At 53.3% G+C, this 19,716-nt stretch overlaps 2 protein-coding genes and 1 non-coding gene across 7 annotated transcripts; 1 reads left to right on the top strand and 2 right to left on the bottom strand.

The window, feature by feature from the left end:
* Positions 1–585: 585 nt before the first annotated feature.
* Muc1 (mucin 1, cell surface associated) lies at positions 586–5,771 on the bottom strand. Of its 2 annotated transcripts, NM_001398538.1 has the most exons (7): positions 5,215–5,333; positions 3,069–4,444; positions 2,917–2,969; positions 2,642–2,775; positions 2,410–2,531; positions 2,184–2,333; positions 586–944 (listed from the first exon to the last, which is right to left on the bottom strand). In NM_001398538.1, exons 1-7 carry the CDS (start codon positions 5,270–5,272, stop codon positions 870–872), a joined length of 1,968 nt encoding a protein of 655 aa, NP_001385467.1. In that variant the 5' UTR covers positions 5,273–5,333; the 3' UTR covers positions 586–869. The 2 variants fall into 2 exon arrangements, with proteins under 2 accessions (NP_001385467.1, XP_063137362.1); XM_063281292.1 differs by lacking the exon at positions 586–944 and having other exon boundaries at positions 962–2,333; positions 5,215–5,771.
* Positions 5,772–7,347: 1,576 nt separating this feature from the next.
* Positions 7,348–7,430, top strand: Mir92b (microRNA 92b). Its single transcript, NR_032298.1, has one exon. It is a non-coding gene; the product is annotated as a microRNA 92b (primary transcript).
* A 295-nt stretch (positions 7,431–7,725) lies between these two features.
* Thbs3 (thrombospondin 3) lies at positions 7,726–19,534 on the bottom strand. 4 transcript variants are annotated; one of them, NM_001305458.1, is made up of 23 exons: positions 19,375–19,484; positions 17,982–18,188; positions 16,727–16,983; positions 16,537–16,639; positions 15,795–15,821; positions 15,548–15,630; positions 15,408–15,459; positions 15,140–15,288; positions 14,691–14,831; positions 14,475–14,552; positions 13,767–13,919; positions 13,452–13,562; positions 13,247–13,354; positions 11,332–11,491; positions 10,972–11,090; positions 10,839–10,891; positions 10,346–10,539; positions 10,071–10,249; positions 9,906–9,954; positions 9,513–9,709; positions 9,099–9,271; positions 8,120–8,259; positions 7,726–8,037 (listed from the first exon to the last, which is right to left on the bottom strand). In NM_001305458.1, the coding sequence occupies exons 1-23, from the start codon at positions 19,448–19,450 to the stop codon at positions 7,979–7,981; spliced, it is 2,868 nt and encodes a 955-aa protein (NP_001292387.1). In that variant the 5' UTR covers positions 19,451–19,484; the 3' UTR covers positions 7,726–7,978. The 4 variants fall into 4 exon arrangements, with proteins under 4 accessions (NP_001292387.1, XP_063138603.1, XP_038959051.1 ...); XM_063282533.1 differs by lacking the exon at positions 15,548–15,630 and having other exon boundaries at positions 15,415–15,459; positions 19,375–19,534; XM_039103123.2 differs by lacking the exons at positions 15,795–15,821; positions 16,537–16,639; positions 16,727–16,983; positions 17,982–18,188; positions 19,375–19,484 and having other exon boundaries at positions 15,415–15,459; positions 15,548–15,628.
* Between the last annotated feature and the right edge of the window lie 182 nt (positions 19,535–19,716).

Here is a 19,716-nt window from a genome sequence, read left to right as displayed (position 1 = left end):
GGCATGGTGCCGAGACCTAAAGGGGTCAGGGAACTAGAACCACTTCCCCATTCCGAGGGTGCCAGAGAGCCCACCCAGAGGCAGTGGAGGGTGAGGTGGCTGAGAGCCAAGGCCTGGTGCCAACAGCTCCCGGATCTGACCCAGCCCTGTCTTATCACAGAGGTGTTGACTCTGCTACTGTTATCTGTGGTCCAAGGATTTGCTTCACACCTGGCCAGCTAAGAATAGAGCTGCTTTAAGGGCACTATGCCAGTCGGAGAGGGGCATGGGCTGGCCTCAGAAGAGACAGTTATGGCGCGAGTTGAGGCCAGGTCTGGGGCAGGCCCACTGGAGCCAGCCTAGGTTTCATTTCCTCCTTCCTCCAGGGCCGCCAGGCATAGGAAAGAGGCAATTCGTGGGTTTTTTTTCAGGCCATCTCTGAGTACCTGTGTCACCTCTTCCCCATATCCCTGTTGTTTTCAAATGCACTCAGCCCTCTGCCACTCTGTGGCTCCTGGCCTTCAGGAATCCTCCCACAAAGACCCCTTCCAGACCCCTCCTAGCTGTTCTGATCCAAGAGCTGCAGATGAAGAACCACAGCTGGCATAACTAACAGGAAGCCATCTTTTATTCAGCCACATTTGGGTCCCATCTCCAGGTTTTCTAGGCCAGTCCTTCTGAGAACCACCACTACCCCAGTGTCCCTCAGGGCAGGGCTGGGCTTCACCAGGCTAACGTGGTGACAAAGCCTCTGAGGAAGGCTGTGATCAGCCTATCAGGAGTCCTGGCTCACCAGCCCAGATCAGAGTGCAGGGGTCTGGCAGCGACCACTGAGGGAGTGGACTGCTGGAGCCAACTGCCACTGCCCGAGTGGGTAGGGTGACTTGCTCCTACAAGTTGGCCGAAGTGGTTGCCACAGCCGGGTTGGTGTAAGAGAGACCGCTACTGCCATTGCCTGTCGAAACCTGAGTGGAGGGGAAAGAAATTGAAGGTAAAAGAATCTTCCAGGTAGGGCTGGAGAGATGGCTCAGCGATTAAGAGCACTGTCTGCTCCTCCAGAGGTCCTGAGTTCAATCCCCACAAACACATGGTGGCTCACAACCATCTGTAATGGAATCCGATGCTCTTTTCTGGTGTGTCTGAAGACAGTGACAGTGTACTCATATAAAATAAATCTTTAAAAAAAATCTTCCAGGTAGGAAACAATGGCACCTGGGACTAGGGTCCTGACAAGCTCTCAAGGGGTTAATTCAGTGTGCACCGGCTGGCCCCAGAGCAGCCAGGTGACTGTAAACACACAACTCCACAGTCCCCTCCCCCCTACTTGGCAGTGAGTCCATAGCCCTCTCCAAGGCCCCGCCTGTCTTCTGTCTTTCTCTCCTTTTATTTTTTGATCTTCTGGACCAAAGGGGCCCTGTGTGTGTGTGTGTGTGTGTGTGTGTGTGTGTGTGTGTGTGTGTGTGTGTGTGTGTGTGTGTGTGTAGATCTGGAGGAGGAGGATAGTGGTTTGAGAAAAGGGCTTTCTTGTCTCTTTTCCCACCCACTGGCCTTTCCGGTCTCAGGTGACCACAGTAATTATTTACTAGATTCTGTAGGAAAAGGCCTGAGGGAGGGAAGAGAGGGAGCCTTGCGTTCTTTCCTAAAAACTCCCAAGAACTCCCTCAGCACTCTCTAGCTAGAGGAAACTTCTTTTTCACCAGAGCCTTCCCACCCCAGCTTTCTGTAGCTACTCCCCGACCCCTAGGAGGCCAGAGGAATGTGGGGGCTCCCTAGGAGGCCAGAGGAATGTGGGGGCTCCCGGGGACAGCACCCCTCACTTCACCTCTGGGCATCCGAATCAGCACAAATGGTGCAGACAGCAAGGCTTTTCTGGGAAAACGGGTAGGGCAGACATTTCTTTCTTTTTTTTTTTTTTTTTTTGGTTCTTTTTTTCGGAGCTGGGGACAGAACCCAGGGCCTTGCACTTCCTAGGTAAGCGCTCTACCACTGAGCTAAATCCCCAACCCCAGGGCAGACATTTCTTTTTTTTTCTGTAGTCTCCCAAGGAGCCTTTTCTGCCTGACCCCCAGGATTCTGCCTCCATTCCCAACCGTGCTGGGCCTTCTACTGCTCACCTCTCTGGAGCTCCTCCGGTTTCCCAAGTACCCCTTCAGAAGCCCCCACCCAGTCCAGGTCGCTGCCCCAACCTGCGGGACATACTTTACCTCTTCATAGGGGCTACGTTTGGTAGTGGCAGGGGGCACATAGCGTCCGTGAGTGTGGTAGGTAGGATATTCACTCATAGGATGGTAGGTGTCCCGGGTTGGAAAGAGGTCCAGCTGCCCATAGCTCTTTCTGCGGCACTGGCACAATGCCTGGGGAGACAGGGGATTGTCTTGGCCAATGGGATTCATTTACCAGGGGTGACACCGCAGAAGGACTGAGACTTACCAGGGCAATGAGATAGACGATGACCAAAGCCACCAAAATACAGACCAGTACCAGCAGGGCAATGCCCCAACCTGGTACCCCAGGCCAAGACTGGGCAGAGGAAGGGAACTGCATCTCATTCACTAGAAGGGAAAACAGTGGTCAGGGAAGTCCCCAAAGGAGGTGGATTTCCCACTCCCAGCACCAAAGGTAAACAGGTGGTGCCAGGGTGCAGCTGGGGCTGTCACCTCACCATTGACTTCCGAGATAGTCAGATTATAGTCAGCTGCCTCCTTCTTATGTTGTACGAGCTGTGACTTCACTTCAGAGGCACTGAAAGTGCCCTCCCGGAAAATCACAGTCGATGCTACCACCACCGAGCCTGACCTGGTCGCAGGAAATAGGGGGCTCAGATCGACTCTCTGCTTATAGCTCAGCATCCCCACCCCACCCGCCACACCCCCATCCCGGACATCACAAAGTTGCGGGACTGTCCATCCCTCCCACAGGGCAAATCCAGAATTATACCTGAACTTGATAGTAGAGACCCCCAGAAAGTCTCCGTTAAAAACCTGCAGAAACTGGGATAGGAGGAGAAGACTCGGGTTTGATGTAAAAGATTCGTGTGGTCCCGAAGAGCTATATCAGGGCAGCATGGCCGAGACCAGGCTGATACCCACCAATCCGGAAATGTTCCTCTTCAGTTCTTGGTAGTAGCGGGAGCTGGGGTCTTCCAGGGAAGAATTAAATGGGTGGTTCCGAATGTAAAAAGACAACGAGAAGAAGGAGACCCCGACAGACAACTGGGGTGAGCTGTTACTGGAGAAGGTAGGGAAGACCGCTGTGCTGTAGTAAGAGCTGCTGCTAACAGTACTGTGGCTGGAGATGGCGGGGATGGTGGGAGAGATGGGCTGCTGACTTGGAACTGAAGACTGAGTGTCATTGCGGACTGGAGTTGTGGCCACCGCAGAGGTATCATGGGCTGGACTGGTGGCTAAGCCCAACACAGAACTGGTAGTTCGCACCAAGGAGCCATTGTGGTCTGGGGTGATAGCTGACGTAGCCGTGGTAGAAGAGAATGGGGTGCCACTGTACACTGGAGTGGTGGCCATGTCTGATTCAGAGCTATTAGTTGTAGCTGAGGAACCACTGTACACCGGACTGGTGGCTGAGCTCAATGCAGACCAGGTAGTTGGGACCATGATGCCATTGTGGGTTGGAGTGCTAGCTAAGTCTGATACAGCCTTGGTGGTTTGGGTGGAAGCACCGCTGAGGACTGCAGTGCTGGAGGAGTCCCCTGGAGGGCTGGTGGCTGGGGACGAGGTGCCACTGTGGATTGCAGTGCTGGAGGAGTCCAATATAGGGCTGGTGGCTGGGGACGAGGTGCCACTGGTGACTGCAGTGCTGGTGGAGTCCTCTGGAGGGCTGGTGGCTGGGGACGAGGTGCCACTGGTGACTGCAGTGCTGGTGGAGTCCTCTGGAGGGCTGGTGGCTGGGGACGAGGTGCCACTGAGGACTGCAGTGCTGGAGGAGTCCAATATAGGGCTGGTGGCTGGGGACGAGGTGCCACTGGTGACTGCAGTGCTGGAGGAGTCCCCTGGAGGGCTGGTGGCTGGGGACGAGGTGCCACTGGTGACTGCAGTGCTGGAGGAGTCCTCTGGAGGGCTGGTGGCTGAGGAAGAGGTGCCACTGGTGACTGCAGTGCTGGTGGAGTCCCCTGGAGAGCTGGTGGCTGGGAACGAGGTGCTACTATGAACTGGGGAGGTGGTGGAGTCCACTGGAGGGCTGGTGGCTGAGGAAGAGGCACCATTGGGGACTGCAGTGCTGGAGGAGTCCCCTGGAGGGCTGGTGGCTGGATCTGAGTCACCACTGAGGACTGCAGTGCTGGTGGAGTCTCCTGGAGGGCTGGTGGCTGGGAACGAGGTGCTACTATGAACTGGAGAGGTGGTGGAGTCCACTGGAGGGCTGGTGGCTGAGGAAGAGGCACCACTGGGGACTGCAGTGCTGAAGGAGTCCCCTGGAAGGCTGGTGGTTGAGGAGGAGGCACCACTGCGGACTGGAGTGATAGTCGATGTTAAGGAAACTGCTGGTGTCCTGAGATAAGGTGACACTATTTTTCTGACTTGGAAGGGCAGGAAAACCTGAGCCAGAGTGGAAGATGAGGGGGTTTCATGCTCACAGCACCAATCAACAGAGTTGGACACTGGGTTGCTTTAGATAGCATGTGTGATGTTTTAGTTCTGGCTAGAGCCAGAGTTTAAAAAAAAAAGGGGGGGGGGAAACCTACTGGGTTAATGAATAAAATCAGAGCAAGAAGAAAAATATAAACTCCGAAACCAAAGTAACCCCGGAAGGAAGGGGGGTCAGGTTAACATCAGGTAGTCCTACGTTTGCCTTCATCCTTCCTGACAGCCTCCCTCCTCAAAGGTCTCACCTCTGCTTCTGGCTCATTCACTCCTCTACTGCTTATCTCTGAGACAGGTATTCATACTGTACCCTAGGCTGGCCTTGAACTCTCTGTGAACCCGAGTGTCCTGAGTGTGGGAATTGTAGACTGGAACCACACGGCCCCATTCTTCCACTCCGGAGCTGGAGCTGCTTCTCCTGACGCAGCCTCTCTTCTCTACTCCCCACGAAGAGCATTTGCCTACTCTGGTGCCCACTCTCTTGGGGGAGTCACCTCTTCTCAGCCTCCTTCCTTAGCCTCTTTCCCTCCGGCACATACTGGGCCATCCCTGAGTGGATGGCCACTTATGACTCTCATTGTGCCAGAAAGACTGAGTCCCACCTGAACAGTGCAGCCCCTCCCCACCTTGTACCTCTCACCTTTTAGGCTTGCTAGAAGTAGCAGCAGGAGGAGAGGAACCCGTATGCCCGGGGTCATGGTGGTGGTGAACAGGCGGGAAAGGGGTAGAAACAGACTCAAGGCTGGCGCTGCGTGTGTGCGCTGGAACAGGGCTGGTGCCTGCTGCTTTATACCAGTCCCCCTCCCGCCCTAGGCACAGTCAGAGCAGGTGACAGGTAACAAAACTCCACCCCCTCCCCTATTCTTTCCTCCTCCTCCCCAGTCATTCCTGTGTAGGGTACTTGGGCTCCAATCACTCAACCATATGACAACCTGTTTATTCTCCATTTGGCCTCCCACTTTTACCAACCACTCTTTGAGTACCCCAGGTGTGTATGTGGAGGAAATCTGGGGGCCCTGGCTCTGGTTTTAGTCCCAGAGCAACAGCCAAGAAGAGTAAGGGAAACACAGAAAGACCCTGGACAACAAGGGAAGCCCGTTTCCCGCTCCCCCTCCCCGATCCCTTTTCCTATTCTCTCTGAGGATCCTTAAAAACCACTTCTCATAAGTTGAGAGGACATAAGGGGGATAATAGTGGACAGGTCGCTAGTTTTAGCGCCCCCCCCCCCCGCCACTTCCCGGAACAGCCCCACCCTTCTAACCGCTCCCTGTACTCTGAAAACCACAGTCCCCGCCCCTGCCAGACTTTCCAGTAGCCTGGGTCTCTCTTTGACTTTCTCCGGAGAAAGGCGATGGGGGAAATTTCCACTTAAAAAGGACGAAACTCCAGGCTCCACTGAAGCCTAAGGTCCTTCCTACTCAACCCTCCACCTTGAGTGGCAGGCTGACCAGTCCTTCTACCCGGAAACGCCTGCCCTCTAGTGGTCACCGCGAGCGTCGCGCGGCGTACTCGCACAGGCTGAAGGGTTGCTTCTGTGTAGGGAGGTTTTGGAAGCACAGCCCAAGTTGAGGCACATATCTTAGGGAAGTTAGTTGTGTCTTGGCGGAAAGAATCAACGCCTTCGACAGATAAAAATGCACAGTGTCGGGAAGAAGCAGGGATCATTACTTGGGTTACTCTGACTTCTGGGGATGGTGTTTGGGGACAGGGGATAAGTGGTTGGAGCCCCAAGGTATGTGGAAGGGGGTATCGAGTTGTGTGATGACACTGAATTGGCAAAGGGGGACGGGACAGGTTATGTACAGGTAGCTAGATATTCAGGAGGCAAAGAGTAGGTGGGGCGATCGTGGAACTTGGGAACTTCGAGATGTATCTGGAAGAGGAACAATATTTGGGGCGAACAAGCACGTGGAACAAGGCAAACCCGTGTGTGTGTGTGTGTGTGTGTGTGTGTGTGTGTGTGTGTGTGTGTGTGTGTGTGTGTGTGTGTGTGTTTAGGGAGAACCGAGAGGTATTCTGACGGGCAGAAATAGTTGGGTTTGGGTGAACAAGCACGTGGAACAAGGCAAACCCGTGTGTGTGTGTGTGTGTGTGTGTGTGTGTGTGTGTGTGTGTGTGTGTTTAGGGAGAACCGAGAGGTATTCTGAAGGGCAGAAATAGTTGGGTTTGGGTTCACAGCAGCACTCGGACTGAGGATACCAGGCCAGATCCCGCAAGCGTAGGTTGCGGTGTAAACCAGCAGGAGCAGTTACAACTGTAGTAGGCAAACAGTTCTTAGTTCCAACCAATACAAAACCGAAACTAATACTTTAAAAACATTTCGGAGGTGCATGAACGGAGGCGTGGGTCCCACGCTCCCGCCGTGTGTCCCGCCTGTGAGCGGCTTTGTCAGGCCAGCTCCAGGCGGAGTGGGGACGCCCTACGTCAGCTCGCCCACAAGTATTTAGGTGGGCGGCACCAAACCCCAACTCCCAGGATTGCCAGGCAACAGCCATTCAATTCGGTTGCTGGGACACCAGTCACCATGGCAATGGCTCCGCGCCTCTCAGTCTGAGTATTTAAAGAGCAAGGGCGCGCACAGCTTTGGCGTTGGAAAGTGGCCTTCCGGGGCACCAGAAGCTCCCCTTCCCTCCTCATCCTTTCCCTCTCGCCACCTCACTCTCCTGGGTGTCCAGGCTCTGGTGCACCTCTAAGGTGACCCAAACTCCCCAGAGCACTCCTGTCCCTGGGCTCCAGCGACCCAGGAGGTAGGGAGCGGGATTCCAGAGCCCCGGGTGGGCAGGAGGGACGGGACGCGGTGCAGTGTTGTTCTTTCCCCTGCCAATATTGCACTCGTCCCGGCCTCCGGCCCCCTCGGCCCCCCCGGCGCCCCCTCACTCAGAGTGGGGCAGCCCCAGCCACCGGGCTTTCGATCTCTACCGAGCTTAGACTGAAGTGTCGCCACTACCACGGTGAGTAAGTGGGGCTGGAAGGACTTTAGCCACCCTCCAACCTCATCCTTCATTTGGTACTTTTCCCACCCATACCTCGATTCAGTCAAACTTTCCCTAGCATTCTAACCTGCAGCTACCAGTCTTTCTTAACAGCACTCCCCCTCCCCCCAGGTTCCTTTCTGTCCCGGAAAAGGCCTAAAATAAATAATTGCACTGACTTAGAAAATAACTGAAACTTTATGGCAATGTGTTGTTGTCTTTCCTGGGGTTAAAACCTGAGTAGTAATACCCCTTGAAAGGCTCCCAACCCCTGCACAATGGGGTCACTACCCCTCTAGGGCTGAGCTCCCTGATGGGTACCAGAGAACCATCTGTTAGGCTGAGGGGCTGTAGGTTAGACCCCAGGGTCTCCAGAACAGAGTCCAACGGCAAAGGGTCTCCAATCAGGATCTGAATCCTATGGCCACCTCCTCACACCCTTCCCTGGAGCAGTTGCCTCCTGAATGGCTCAAAGTCCTCAGGCACTGTGTCTGAAGAGGGAAAATAAGTGAGGGTCAGAGGATGTGGTTTTCCCAGGGCACAGGTCAAGTTGACCTCAGTCTAGAGCCTCACCATTGCATCGGTACTGGAGATTAGACCAAATGATGTTTTCTTGGGAGAAGCAGAATACACCAAGACGCCCCCCTCGCATGGACGTATCAATAATCACCCCAGAGTCCGCCACTAGCTGGGGACCCTCATAGAGCTTCACCCTGTCAGGAATAGAGGTTTCATTGGAGAAAGGTGCCAGTGAGCCCTGTGCCACTGTGCCCTGGGGTCTTGCGCACCCCTCCCCTTGTGCTCACAAGTCCTGAGGGGAGGGAGGGAAGGCTGGAGAGGGGAGGGAGAGGTGCTTTTTCTCAGGCCTTGGGCCCCTGGCTCTTTGTCCAGCCCCTTTTGCATCTCAAAGCACCAGCACATTCCTAGCAAGGATTGGGTTGCTATGACAATGAGTACAAAAGGCTGGGGGTGAAGTCACCCACTTCCCAGGCTCTAGTCTACCCCCCCCCCCCATTTATCCTCTGCCCTGGCGTTCCACTGCTCTAGGTATCTTAAAGAGGAACCAACTCAGCCCCTGGCTTTTAGGCTGCTGGCCACAGGAAGCCCCGCTTCCAAGCGGACCCCTTTCCCTTCCCTTCTCCAGGCATTCTCACCAACTGGGGATACTTGGAGGAAAAAAAGTCAAACCGAGAGGCCTGTAAACTCTGGGTCTCAACTAGCTCTTCTGTAAATCATGGTCCCTTTCCAAAGTCAGATGCTGCGGGAGCAAGTTCTGGATACTTAAGGGGCTGGAAGGGTTAGGCTCTTCTACAGACTGCCCGGGTCTAGAGGCTCCCAAAGAACTGAGGGACATAGCTCAATAGCCTGGATTTAGAGGGGGGATTGGGTGCAAAGGAATGGTGTGCCTGATACCTCCTCTTCTGTGTTGAGAAACAAACTGAAGGAGTTGAGCAGAGGGAAGGCCACAGTCCCCAAGTCCCTGCTAGCTAGAGGGCACAGGAGGCTGAGCCTTGCCCCTGACCCCTCTCTAAGGCTCAAGCCTTTTCCTCACCGAATGTAGCCGACTTGGGGCCGGTGGAGCAGCCGCCATCTATAGGATGTCTTGTCTCGCCAACCCACATTCCGTGGATCAGTCCACAGCAGTCGTACCTGATCAGGGGTGTGGCCAGTGTGCCACAGAGCATTCCGGAGGTGCTCACCTGGGCCAGATATTGATGTCACTGCCTGGGAGTCATCGACAAAGACAGTGTCAATCACAGGACCAGGATGAAGGGAGGCAAAAGGCAGGAAGAGTTGGTGAGAAAGGAAGTCAAAGGGAACAGGAGAATTCTCTGGAATCCCATACACTGGAACTCCAGACCAGATGTCTGGATAAGAAAACTCAATAGGCAGTGGGGGCCCTGAGGTTGGACAGAAACAGCTTTAGGAAAGTTATTAGGTTGGAGAGCAGGGGCAGCTGGGATACCTTGAGCTGCAGCCCTGGTTGGGCCACTGCTCGGAAAGGCGTGGCCTGCCAGTAGGTCTGCTCCGTCTGTTTCCACATGACCACATAGAAGCGGCCACTGTCCTGGTAACTGAAGAGGAAGCCTGCATAGTCATCATCAGTGACTGTGTTCACGTGGAAAGTGCCTTCAAAGTCTACACCATTGAAGGCTGTGTATCCTGGAGTGGGAACGGGATACACGTTAGAGGCCGTAAATCTGCTTGGTAGACTATTGTGGGGGCGGGGGTGTGGGCACGGAGATGCCTGCTGCATATAGGGCCAGTGTCTTGAGGTAAGGCCCTGCAAATCCTCCCCATCTACCCTCTATAGGAGCCTTCCCTTTGGGAATTACTGAGCTGGGTGTCCTTTACATACCAACTGCAAGACCTGGGTCACTGTTCATAGTCTGAACAATTTCCATGCCCTAGGGTTGATAAGGGAAGAAAGAGAAAAGGCCCTGATCCAGGTGCACAGTGCCACCCTAGGTCCCAAAGGGTGGCCAGGCCTGACAGCGCCTGCCCAGTCTGTGGCCCTGCATACCTGGTTGAGCACTACCCAGTTTGGATCGATCTGAGCGTCACCCTCCGGATCCAGAATCACGGTCTGATAGGCCCGGAAGTCCGTGAGGGTAACTTCTGCACTTTCTGGGCACACATCCAGAGGGTCAACCACTGCATCATTGTCAAAGTCATCCTCACAGACATCACCAACACCGTTGCCTGAAGAGAGTGAGGCTCAGTACTCAGGCTCTTGCTACCCTGCCGTCCTCCTGAGAAGCCTGCATCCGCTTAACTGTCTCGGGGCTGCAGCCTTACCGTCTGAGTCCTTCTGGTTAGGATTGGGTACCAGGCGACAGTTATCAGGCCCGGGAGGCACGTAATCGGGCACCCCGTCATTGTCATCGTCGCTGTCACACTCATCTCCAAGCCCGTCGTTGTCCGAGTCCAGCTGAGAGCTGTTGGGCAGCTGAGGACAGTTGTCCTTGGTGTCCTGGTGCCCGTCTCCATCGCTGCTCAGAAGAAAATGAATGGATCCCGGCCGAGACGGTGGGCGCCATCTTCCTTATCTTCTGTGTGCTCTCTGGGGCCTGCCTACCCTCCAACCCGGTTCCCTTGCCACCATTCAGAGATGAAAACCCAGCAGTAGGAACGGAGGGTAGACTGTGAGAGTGATTTCCTGCTTAGTAGGGGTGGTGAGTTAAGCTTGCATCACAGAGGCAACTAAGGACGTAGTAGAGGGAAGGGAAAAATATATCCAAACCCTGGGAGATTCCCTGGGAGACCTTGGCTCTCTCCATCCAGACCCTACCTGTCTTCGTTGGTGTCACAGACATCCCCTACCAGGTCACTGTCTGCATCTGTCTGAGAGAGAGGGGTCTGATGTCACCGCTTCCTCATCTACCCAGTCCCCACCCTCCCTTGCCCTCGACACTCCCCTGTACCTGGGTAGGATTGCTCATCTCAGGGCAGCTGTCGCAAGTGTCTCCGACTCCATCTTCATCCCGGTCTGTCTGCAGTGGGTTGGGTACTTTAGGGCAATTGTCCAAGCCATTGGGGATGCCTAGTAGACATGAGAAACAATGCTGCTGTTGCTTGCAGAGCACTCTCTTCTCAGTTGGTAAAGGGCCTGAGCTTCATCAGGAAGCCTGCTTGTACCTTGTGTGACTTGCCTACCTCTTGACTGACCACCTCATGTTCTCGGACCAGTGCCTATAAGCCTACTTCCCCATTGCCACTGACTTCCAAGCTCCTTGCCTCACCCCTTAGGTCTCCCCACCATCCCCAAAGCCCCAGGCTTGCACCGTCCCCGTCCACATCGTTGTCACAGGCGTCTCCTTCTCCATTGCCATCCGTGTCCTTCTGGTCATTGTTGGGAACATTGGGACAGTTGTCACAGGCGTCACCAAATGAATCTGTGTCTGAATTCTGCTGGTCCTTGTTGGGGAACAGTCGGCAGTTGTCCTGGACAAAGGGGTGGGGACAGAAGGGTAGAAGTCCCCATGCTTGCTTTGTCCATGTCCTTGTCAAAGATAATACCCTGTATTTGTCCACTGCTTGGTGTTGTCCCACACATCCAACCAGGTACAGATCCCCACAGTTCATTTCATAAGGATGATCCTAGTGAACGGCCAAGGGACAGGAAGAGCTGGATAGAGGGGCTCACAGGAGAGACCACAGCATGGGGAGAGCACAGGAGCTGAGAGGCACAAAACCCCCTTTGCCTTTAGAGGTGTTTGGTGTTTGGTTTGGTTTTTGTGGTCCTGTTTGTTTTGAGACAGGGTCTCACTATGTAGCCCTTATTGGCCTGGAATCTACGTAGGCTACTGGGATTAGAGGCATGCAGGATCATGCAGGGCCTGGGTTTTCTTTTCATCTTTCTTTCTCTCTCTCTCTCTCTCTCTCTCTCTTTTTCTTTCTTAAGATTTACTTATTTTTATCTTCTGTGCATTGGTGTTTAACTGCATGTATGCCTGTGTGAGATCCCCTGGAACTAAAATTACAGACAGTTGTGAGATGCCATGTGGGTGCTGGGAATTGAACCAGGGACCTATGGAAGAGCAGCCAGTGCTCTTAACCACTGAGCCATCTCTCCAGCCCCCCCCCTTTTCTTTTCTTTTTTTTCGGGACTGGGGACCAAACCCATCGCCTTGCGTTTGCTAGGCAAGCGCTCTACCACTGAGCTAAATCCCCAACCCCTCTTTTTATTCTTTTTCTTCTTTTCTTTTTTTCGGAGCTGGGGACCGAACCCAGGGCCTTGCGCTTGCTAGGCAAGTGCTCTACCACTGAGCCAAATCCCCAACCCCGCCTCTCTTTATTCTTATATGTACTTATTTTATGTGATATGTGGCTACACAAGTGCTACTGTGCCTACATGGAGGTCAGAGGACAACAGTAGATTCTCTCCTCCAACCACATGAGTACCAGGGATTAAAGTTGTCACTAGGCTTGGTGGCAAGTGCCTTTACTTGCTCTGACCATCACACTGGCCTTGTTTGGTGTTTAGAGGCAGGAGCTCATTCTGTAGCCTAGGTTGAACTCCACCTTGCAGTGAGTGATCTTTCTGCCTCTATCTCCTAAGTGCTGGGATTAAAGCACGCCATCATTGCAAATCTACCTCAAAGTTGAGTGTGTGTGTGTGTGTGTGTGTGTGTGTGTGTGTGTGCGTGTGCGCATGCGTGCGTGTGTGCGTACGTGTGTGTGTGTGTGTATAATATGTATACAAGTACACTATTACTTCACACACACCAGAAAAGGGCAACAGGGGCACCTCTGAAAGAGCGAGTCAGTGCTCTTAACTGCTGAGCCCTCATTTTGTTTGGTTTTTAAGATTCATTTTTATTGGGCTGGAGAAATGGCTCAGTAGTTAAGAGCACTGACTCTTCTTCCAGAGGTCCTGAGTTCAAATCCCAGCAACCACATGGTGGCTCACAACCATCTGTAATGGGATCTGATGCCCTCTTCTAGTGTGTCTGAAGACAGTGACAGTGTATTTATATACATAAAATAAATAAATCTTTAAAAAAAAGATTCATTTTTATTTTCTCTGTATGGCCATTCTGACTGAATACATGTCTGTGGCTCACATGAGGGCTCTGCCAAGAGAGACCAGCAATGAAATTAGAGTTAGGGATTTTGTGCCACCATGGGGGTGCAGGGTGCTTTGCAAGAGTAACAAGTGTGTTTAACCCTGGAGCCATCTCTCTCTCTCATCCATACCTCAACATTCTTGATACCATCCCCATCAGCGTCGTCATCACACTGGTCCCCGACACCATCATTATCAGCATCTTCTTGCCCAGAGTTGGGTGTCAAAAGGCAATTGTCCTGAGGTTCAGGAGGAAGAGCATGGGTGAGTTCCGGAGCCGGCCTCCCCTTCACTGCCTCGCCCCGCCCCGCCCCGCTCCGGCCTCGAGTCCTGCACCTGCTTGCAGTGTTTGTTGTTGTCCATGCAGGGAAGCGCCTGGTCTGGATAGCCGTCTATGTCCGTGTCAGGTCCACACACGTTCCCGTTCCCTGCCCAGCCCACGTTACACTAGGGGAAAACATGGTAGGCGTTGGGTCTTGCATTCCTATGCCCTGCCCACTACTATCCCTGTTCTGGGTTCTGTTCCCCCATTAATAAGTCCCCAGCCTGTGTCCCACGAAGGCACTGAGGTCACTCCCTAAATATTTTCATCAGTTTTACGCATTTCTCCAGGCCCCTCCCTTTTCCCTCCTCGTCTTAGGTCCAGGTTACCTGGCATGACACTGCACCGTTGCGTTCAAAAAGACAATGAGCGTGGATGTGGCAGGGGCTGTGGGCGGGGCTGTGGCACGTCCTGGCTGGAGTGCAGCCCTGGCTCTGGTTCCCCAGGAAACCCAGGCGGCAGGGACCACATTTGAAAGACCCCTATGAGTAGGGAGGTGGAGTTAAAAAGGGATGAACTCAAGGAGCCCTAGACTAACCTCATTCTACCTGTGAGTCTAAGACAGCCACTTAGAACCGCACCGGGTATATCTAGCTCCTTTTAAGTTTTCAGGACGACCTTTTTTAAAAAAAAAAAAAATTTATGTGCATTGGTGTTTTGCCTGCATGTATGTCTGTGTGAGGGTGTCAGATGTTGGAGTTAGACACAGTTGTGAGCTGCTATGTGGGTGCTGGGAATTCAATCCAGGACCTCTGGAGGAGCAGTCAGTGCTCCTAACCGCTGAGCCATCTCTCCAGCCCCAGGACAACTTTTAAGGTAGATAATAGCCCCATTTTTCAAATGAGGAAGCTGAGATTCAAAATGATTAAAGAACTGGTTAAAGGTCACAGCTAGGAAAAGGCAGAATGAGAACCTGGCAGTCTCAGGGCACTTCTCGAGAAGTGCCCAAGGGGAGCAAGAAGAAGTAGGAAGTCTGAAGAGGGAGTTACACAGTCTCCCTTTCCCCAGTCACAGGGAGGACAGGGTGTTCAGCTCACCACAGTGTTGGTGCAGATGGAATTTGGGTCACAGCCTCCATTGTTACCGTCGTTACATTCGTCAATGTCACTGCAGACCTAAAAGGGCAGAGTTGAGGGGGTTCTCACTAATGACGGCCTTGTGGGTGAGCACTGGCGAGTTTAGACCCAAGGCCCCAGCCGATGTAGGTGAGTCTCATTTCATTTCTCACAAATCCATAGACTTTACAATCTGACCTGTTTGCTGGCTCTAGCATAGTCAATGCCCACTCCAGACACTCGGGTGCCCTTGTACCCTTGAGGACAGGCCTCGCAGTGGAAGCCAGGCATGGTGTTGATGCAGCTGGACCCCAGGAAACAGGGGTCAGCGTGAGCACACTGAGGACCGAAGGAGAAGGCAGAAGTCAGGCATTTTCCTGGGAAAGTGAGGCAGCTGTGTGTGATCCTAAAAGTTTGTTTCAGGTCCCTTTTGCAGCTCTCCCAGCCCAACCTCATGGTGTTCCTTTTCCCCTGGCTGGCCATCTCAGACTACCTCTCCCCTAGCTCCTTCCCAGTGAGACCTTCTATCCAGTATCGTTTTCCTCCTTCCTGTCTTTGCCGGTCTCTGACCTCTCCCAAATTCCTCTGCTTCTGAACACCTTTCACCCAATTTTTTTCGTACCCTCAAGAGCTCCGCCATTCCTCACCTCGTCGATGTCTTCACAGTGGGTGCCATTGCCGCGCAGGCCAGGTGGGCAGGGCCCACAGCGGTAGCCTGGGTACTCATACACTTCCATGCAGTCCACACCTCTGAAGCAGGGGCTGGGGCTGCAGTGTGAACGCTGCTCGTGGAAACCTGGGAGGCGGACACAGTCAGAGCCACCCTCTGGGGTCACACTGCTGGGAAGAAGCTGAAGCCACACAGTGGGAAGCACAGCGGTGCTCCCTGGAACCCTCCTCTGCTCTCCCACTCACCGCACACCTGACACTCCATGATGGTGTTCCGGATGAGGGACATTTCCTTCACCTGACGAACGAGGAGAGGTCATCTCTCTGCAACTGCCATCACACCCCACCTCACCCCAGAATGGCATCCTTGGCTTGCCCACTCAAACCTGGTCCCGGATGTCATCCCGGAGCTCCACTAGGATCTGGTTGAAGAGTGTGAGCTGAGTGACCAGTGCCTTGGTCTGCTCTCCTGTCAAGGTCCAGGGTATGGAGGGACTTAGGACTGGGGAGCCACTCTGGGCCCTCTTTGGACTGTAAGTCAGCTCTTGTCCCCGAAGCCCACACCGCACCTTAGACCCCCACCCATGACAGAAGACCACCCTTGCCTCCACCACCTCTTCATGACTGACTCACCTAGAATGGACTGCAGCGCGCTGGTCACTAGAGGAGAAATGACAGTAGTCAGGGGGGTAGATGCTAAGGAAGTGGGAAGGAAGGGGATCTAGAATAGGGACAGCACCGGACCCTCCATGGAGATGAAGTGCTGCAGAATATTAGGACAGAGGGGATACACACACAGCCTTGCACATGGACGACAAGCACTCTTCCCACAGTCCCATACTCAGCTAGCAGCAGCCCCTTCCACTGGGATAAAGGCCCTCTGGGCTTGCCTCATAGGAAGTCAAAAACTCAAATCTTGGTTCCCAGGCACAGTGGTACCAGGAGGACTCCAAGTGAGAGGCCACCAAGGTAGGGCCAGGGCCCCAGTACATTCCATTTCAAACCCTTTTCCCAAGCTGCCCCTTCAAGAACCCTTTGAACTCTCTGGAAGAAGTGGGTGTTTGCTTAGGCAAGAGTTTCTAAGCGTCTTTGTCATAGACCAGGATGAGAGGCCTTGGCTGGAGGTGCTGCCGGATTGTAGGTGACAGCTGCCAAGAGGAACTACAAAAGCTTTGAGATTCAGCCATTACTTTACTCCCTAACACCCTAGAGTTCCCCAGTTACAGTCCTGCTAGGTAACTTTATTTTTCTGATCTACACCTACACATGAAGTCAAGGATAAAAAATTTGGAGTTAGGGAACAAAAGCCCCAGGAACGATCAAACTAAAGGGAAGGGTGTTAACTGGAGGGAAGTCAGAAGGTGGAATCTATTACCTGCATTGTGAATGGATTCATCTCCTTGGAACGGACATTCGCTCAGGGCTCCCACCCGAGCCATCGATCCACCCAAAATAATCTTCATCGATTCCACAAAGCCCTAGGGGGTCAGCAAGCAAGTAAGTGGATCGAGCAGCTCCTCTTGGGGCTATAAACCATTGTCCCCAAACCAGACATTCCTTCTCACCTGCATCCTCAGGTAAGCCTTTTGTCCTGTTCTAATCTCCAGTCCGCTGACCTCCGCTGGAGGAATGGGCGCTAGGGCTGGGAGGCCAGCGTGTTGGTCACCCAGTTTACAGTCCACATACAGTTGCAGGCCAGGGCTGGGTCGAGAAGGTCCTCGGAGTCGCAGGAGAGCGGTGTGCGTGCGCCCGTCAGCCAAGCCTGCTTGCTGAAGGTTCACTGCGTGCACTTTGCCATCTTCCCGCTGGTACCGCACCAGCACTGCCCAGGATTGGAGGTCAGTACGTGCACTAGCCCCATCCCGTGTTCCAACTGACTTTGATCATCTCTTCTATCTACCAATACGCCACCCCATGGCTGGCTGTCTCTGGTTTTTTGAGACAAGGTTTTTCTGTGTAGGGCTGACCATACTGGAACTCACCCTAAGGACCAGGCTGGTCTCAAACTCAGAGATCTGCCTACCATTGCTTCCCACTGCCTGGTATTAAAGTTATGTGGCATGACAGCTCAGATATTCTGTCTTCTCTCTCTCTCTCTCTCTCTCTCTCTCTCTCTCACTCTCATTTATTTTGTGTAGATTAGTACACTGTAGTTGTCTTCAGACACACCAGAAGAAGGTATCTGATCACTTTACAGGTGGTTGTGAGCCACCATGTGGTTGCTGAGATTTGAACTCAGGACCTCTGAAAGAGCAGTCAGTGCTCTTAACCACTGAGCCATCTCTCCAGCCCGAGATACCACATCTCTTAAGGTTAATTCCTCATTTGTATCTCATAACACCTTGTATGTAACCAGTGAACAATAAATGTTTTTCAGCCAGGCATTGATGTCACAAGAACTCAGGAGGCAAGGCAGGCGGATCTCTGAGTTCGAGGCCAGGGCTGCGTGGAGAAACCCTATCTTGGAAAACATAAATATATAAACAGTGGAAATAGTAAATGTGTTTCAAATTGACCTTTGATGAGGGCCTTATTCTCGATGTCTAGGATAATTATCCTGTCCCAAGGTGGCACCAAACTTTAGCAAAGGTCTGAGTGGTGCTATCATGGCTGGGACGCAGAGATGTCTCACCCTCCCCTGAGCATCCCAACATACATTTGCCATCCATCCCTATAAACACCAGGCCTTACCCAACTGCTTGAGCACCTCTATACCAGGTGTCCCTAGCAGAGGGGCACAGAGAGAAAAGAGGCATCTGGGAGTGGGGATGAGGGAGGCTCAGGGGTCACTGATGCTGGGAAGGGATGCCCACCAGTCACCTTTGTTGATCTTGCCAACAACAGAGGCCTCCAGCCATCGTGTGTTGTCTTGGCGAGAGTAGAGGCCAAAGAGGACACCACCTTGCTTTGGAGGGAGGCGGAAAGTGGACAAGAGGTAGATGTCCCCAGCAGTGAGTAAAGCTGTCCGGACCTTCTCTGCTACAGCTGCCATCTGCCTGGACTCACTCACCGTCAGCAGGTCAATTACTGGCCAGATAGGGATTATCCAAGTTAGAGAAAATGGTTGGAGTCAGAGGAAGGCTTGCCCTCTCTCCTGAGCCCTCAGAGGTGAGGCATCCCTAATAATCATCCACCGACCTCTGAACAGCATAAGTGGCCTCCTCAAAACTCAAACTCGCTAGTGATGGTGGTAGATGCCTGTAAGTCTCAGGCTGAGAGTACTGCCCCAAGCAAGCAGCCAGCCTCGGATACATTACATCAGGCTACAAGACCTCATCTATAAAAACAAAAACCTCAGCTCTTTTTTGTTAACAAGGAACAGAGGCAATTCTTCCCTCCCAATACCTTCTGTTGCTTCCAAAGCCTTGGGAGCCTATAGGCTTAGAGCCCACTTAGAAATTCCAAAGCTACTCCGCAAACTTCCAATGTCCCACCAGGTGGCGCAAGGGAGACGTTGATTGGAGTCTGGAGTGGCACCTGGTGCCCACAGCTCAGGAACCAGAGATACCGTCTCTCCACTGCTGGGTTTAGTTCACTCCAAACTCTGGTGCCAGTCTTCCCATCCTAAGGTCTCATCCCTTGTGTCTTACAGCCATCCACAAAGGGCTCTGACCCTCCCATTACTGTTCAGCCTTTACCCCCTGGGAATGTAGGACCCAGCGTCTCTTCCTCTGCCTCCTGTGTCCTGGCCAAACTGTGGTTTTCCCTCCAGCCAGTAAAGAATCTTTGCTTGTGTCATCTGCTCCAACTACCTCTCCCACACCACCCATGGGCCCATCCCACCACCAGACCTCCGGGAGAGCTCAAGCTGCCCAATCCCCACCCCCACCCTATCTTTTAGAAACCAAGAAGCAAAGGAAAGGGGGGACCAGACCCAGGGTCCCCCGCCGTGCAATCACCATCGATCAAGCTGTTTTCCCAGACTATCCCGTTGATGCTCTGACACTCAGTCGTGCAGTCCTGGCATCCAGCTCCTGGGTCCATCCTGGTCTCAATGCCTGACACTGGACCAACTTACACTCACTCACCACTCTGGTGCCTACTGCTCCTACATTATCACCAATTGTTCACTCTTCGGAGTGTAACTTTTCTCTCCAACCCAATTTCAGGACTCTTCCCTTTCTCTTTCTCAAACCCACATGTGGTCTGTTATTTGCCTGGGGCTAAAAGAAAGGAGACAAAGAGGTGTCAAAGGGGATGAACGCAGGCTTACCCTGAAGGTCCTGACTGCCACATGTGTAAGAGCAAAGGAGGAGAGCCAGGGCAACCCAAAGTTCCGGCTTCTCCATGCCGCTTAGCCGGTTCACTACCCCTGGCAGGCAAGGCGACTGGGAGGGAAAAAGACTAGGCGGAGAGCAGGAGCAGAAGGGGGGCGGAGGGACTGAGGAGCGAGCTGGGGTGGGGGGGGCAGCAGGCGGGCTGGGGGGGGGGGGCTGAAACAAAGAGCTGCCAATCACCTTGGAGGCATCACCAGCTTCAGGAACCAGGGGCATGGGAAAGAGTCCTAGAGCTTTCCTTGCCTCCTGCTCCTCCAGAATAGTCCTCCTCAAAGATG

The sequence above is a fragment of the Rattus norvegicus genome, chromosome 2, assembly GCF_036323735.1.
Source record: "Rattus norvegicus strain BN/NHsdMcwi chromosome 2, GRCr8, whole genome shotgun sequence".
Taxonomy (NCBI): domain Eukaryota; kingdom Metazoa; phylum Chordata; class Mammalia; order Rodentia; family Muridae; genus Rattus; species Rattus norvegicus.
The sequence above is the reverse complement of the archived record's forward strand: the minus strand, read 5'-3'. Positions and strand labels throughout refer to the sequence as shown.

What these genes read in the sequence shown, in the direction of transcription:
- Muc1 (XM_063281292.1), bottom strand. Translation starts at nt 5,272, where the DNA reads ATGACCCCGGGCATACGGGTTCCTCTCCTCCTGCTGCTACTTCTAGCA. An exon ending in GTCTCTACTATCAAGTTCAG is followed by an intron (nt 2,776 to 2,916) that starts GTATAATTCTGG and finishes TCCTGCGACCAG; the next exon opens with GTCAGGCTCGGTGGTGGTAG. An exon ending in TCGTCTATCTCATTGCCCTG is followed by an intron (nt 2,334 to 2,409) that starts GTAAGTCTCAGT and finishes CTGTCTCCCCAG; the next exon opens with GCATTGTGCCAGTGCCGCAG.
- Thbs3 (NM_001305458.1), bottom strand. Translation starts at nt 19,450, where the DNA reads ATGGAGAAGCCGGAACTTTGGGTTGCCCTGGCTCTCCTCCTTTGCTCT. An exon ending in CGCGCTGCAGTCCATTCTAG is followed by an intron (nt 15,631 to 15,794) that starts GTGAGTCAGTCA and finishes GGACCTTGACAG; the next exon opens with GAGAGCAGACCAAGGCACTG. An exon ending in AGATGAGCAATCCTACCCAG is followed by an intron (nt 10,892 to 10,971) that starts GTACAGGGGAGT and finishes CCTCTCTCTCAG; the next exon opens with ACAGATGCAGACAGTGACCT.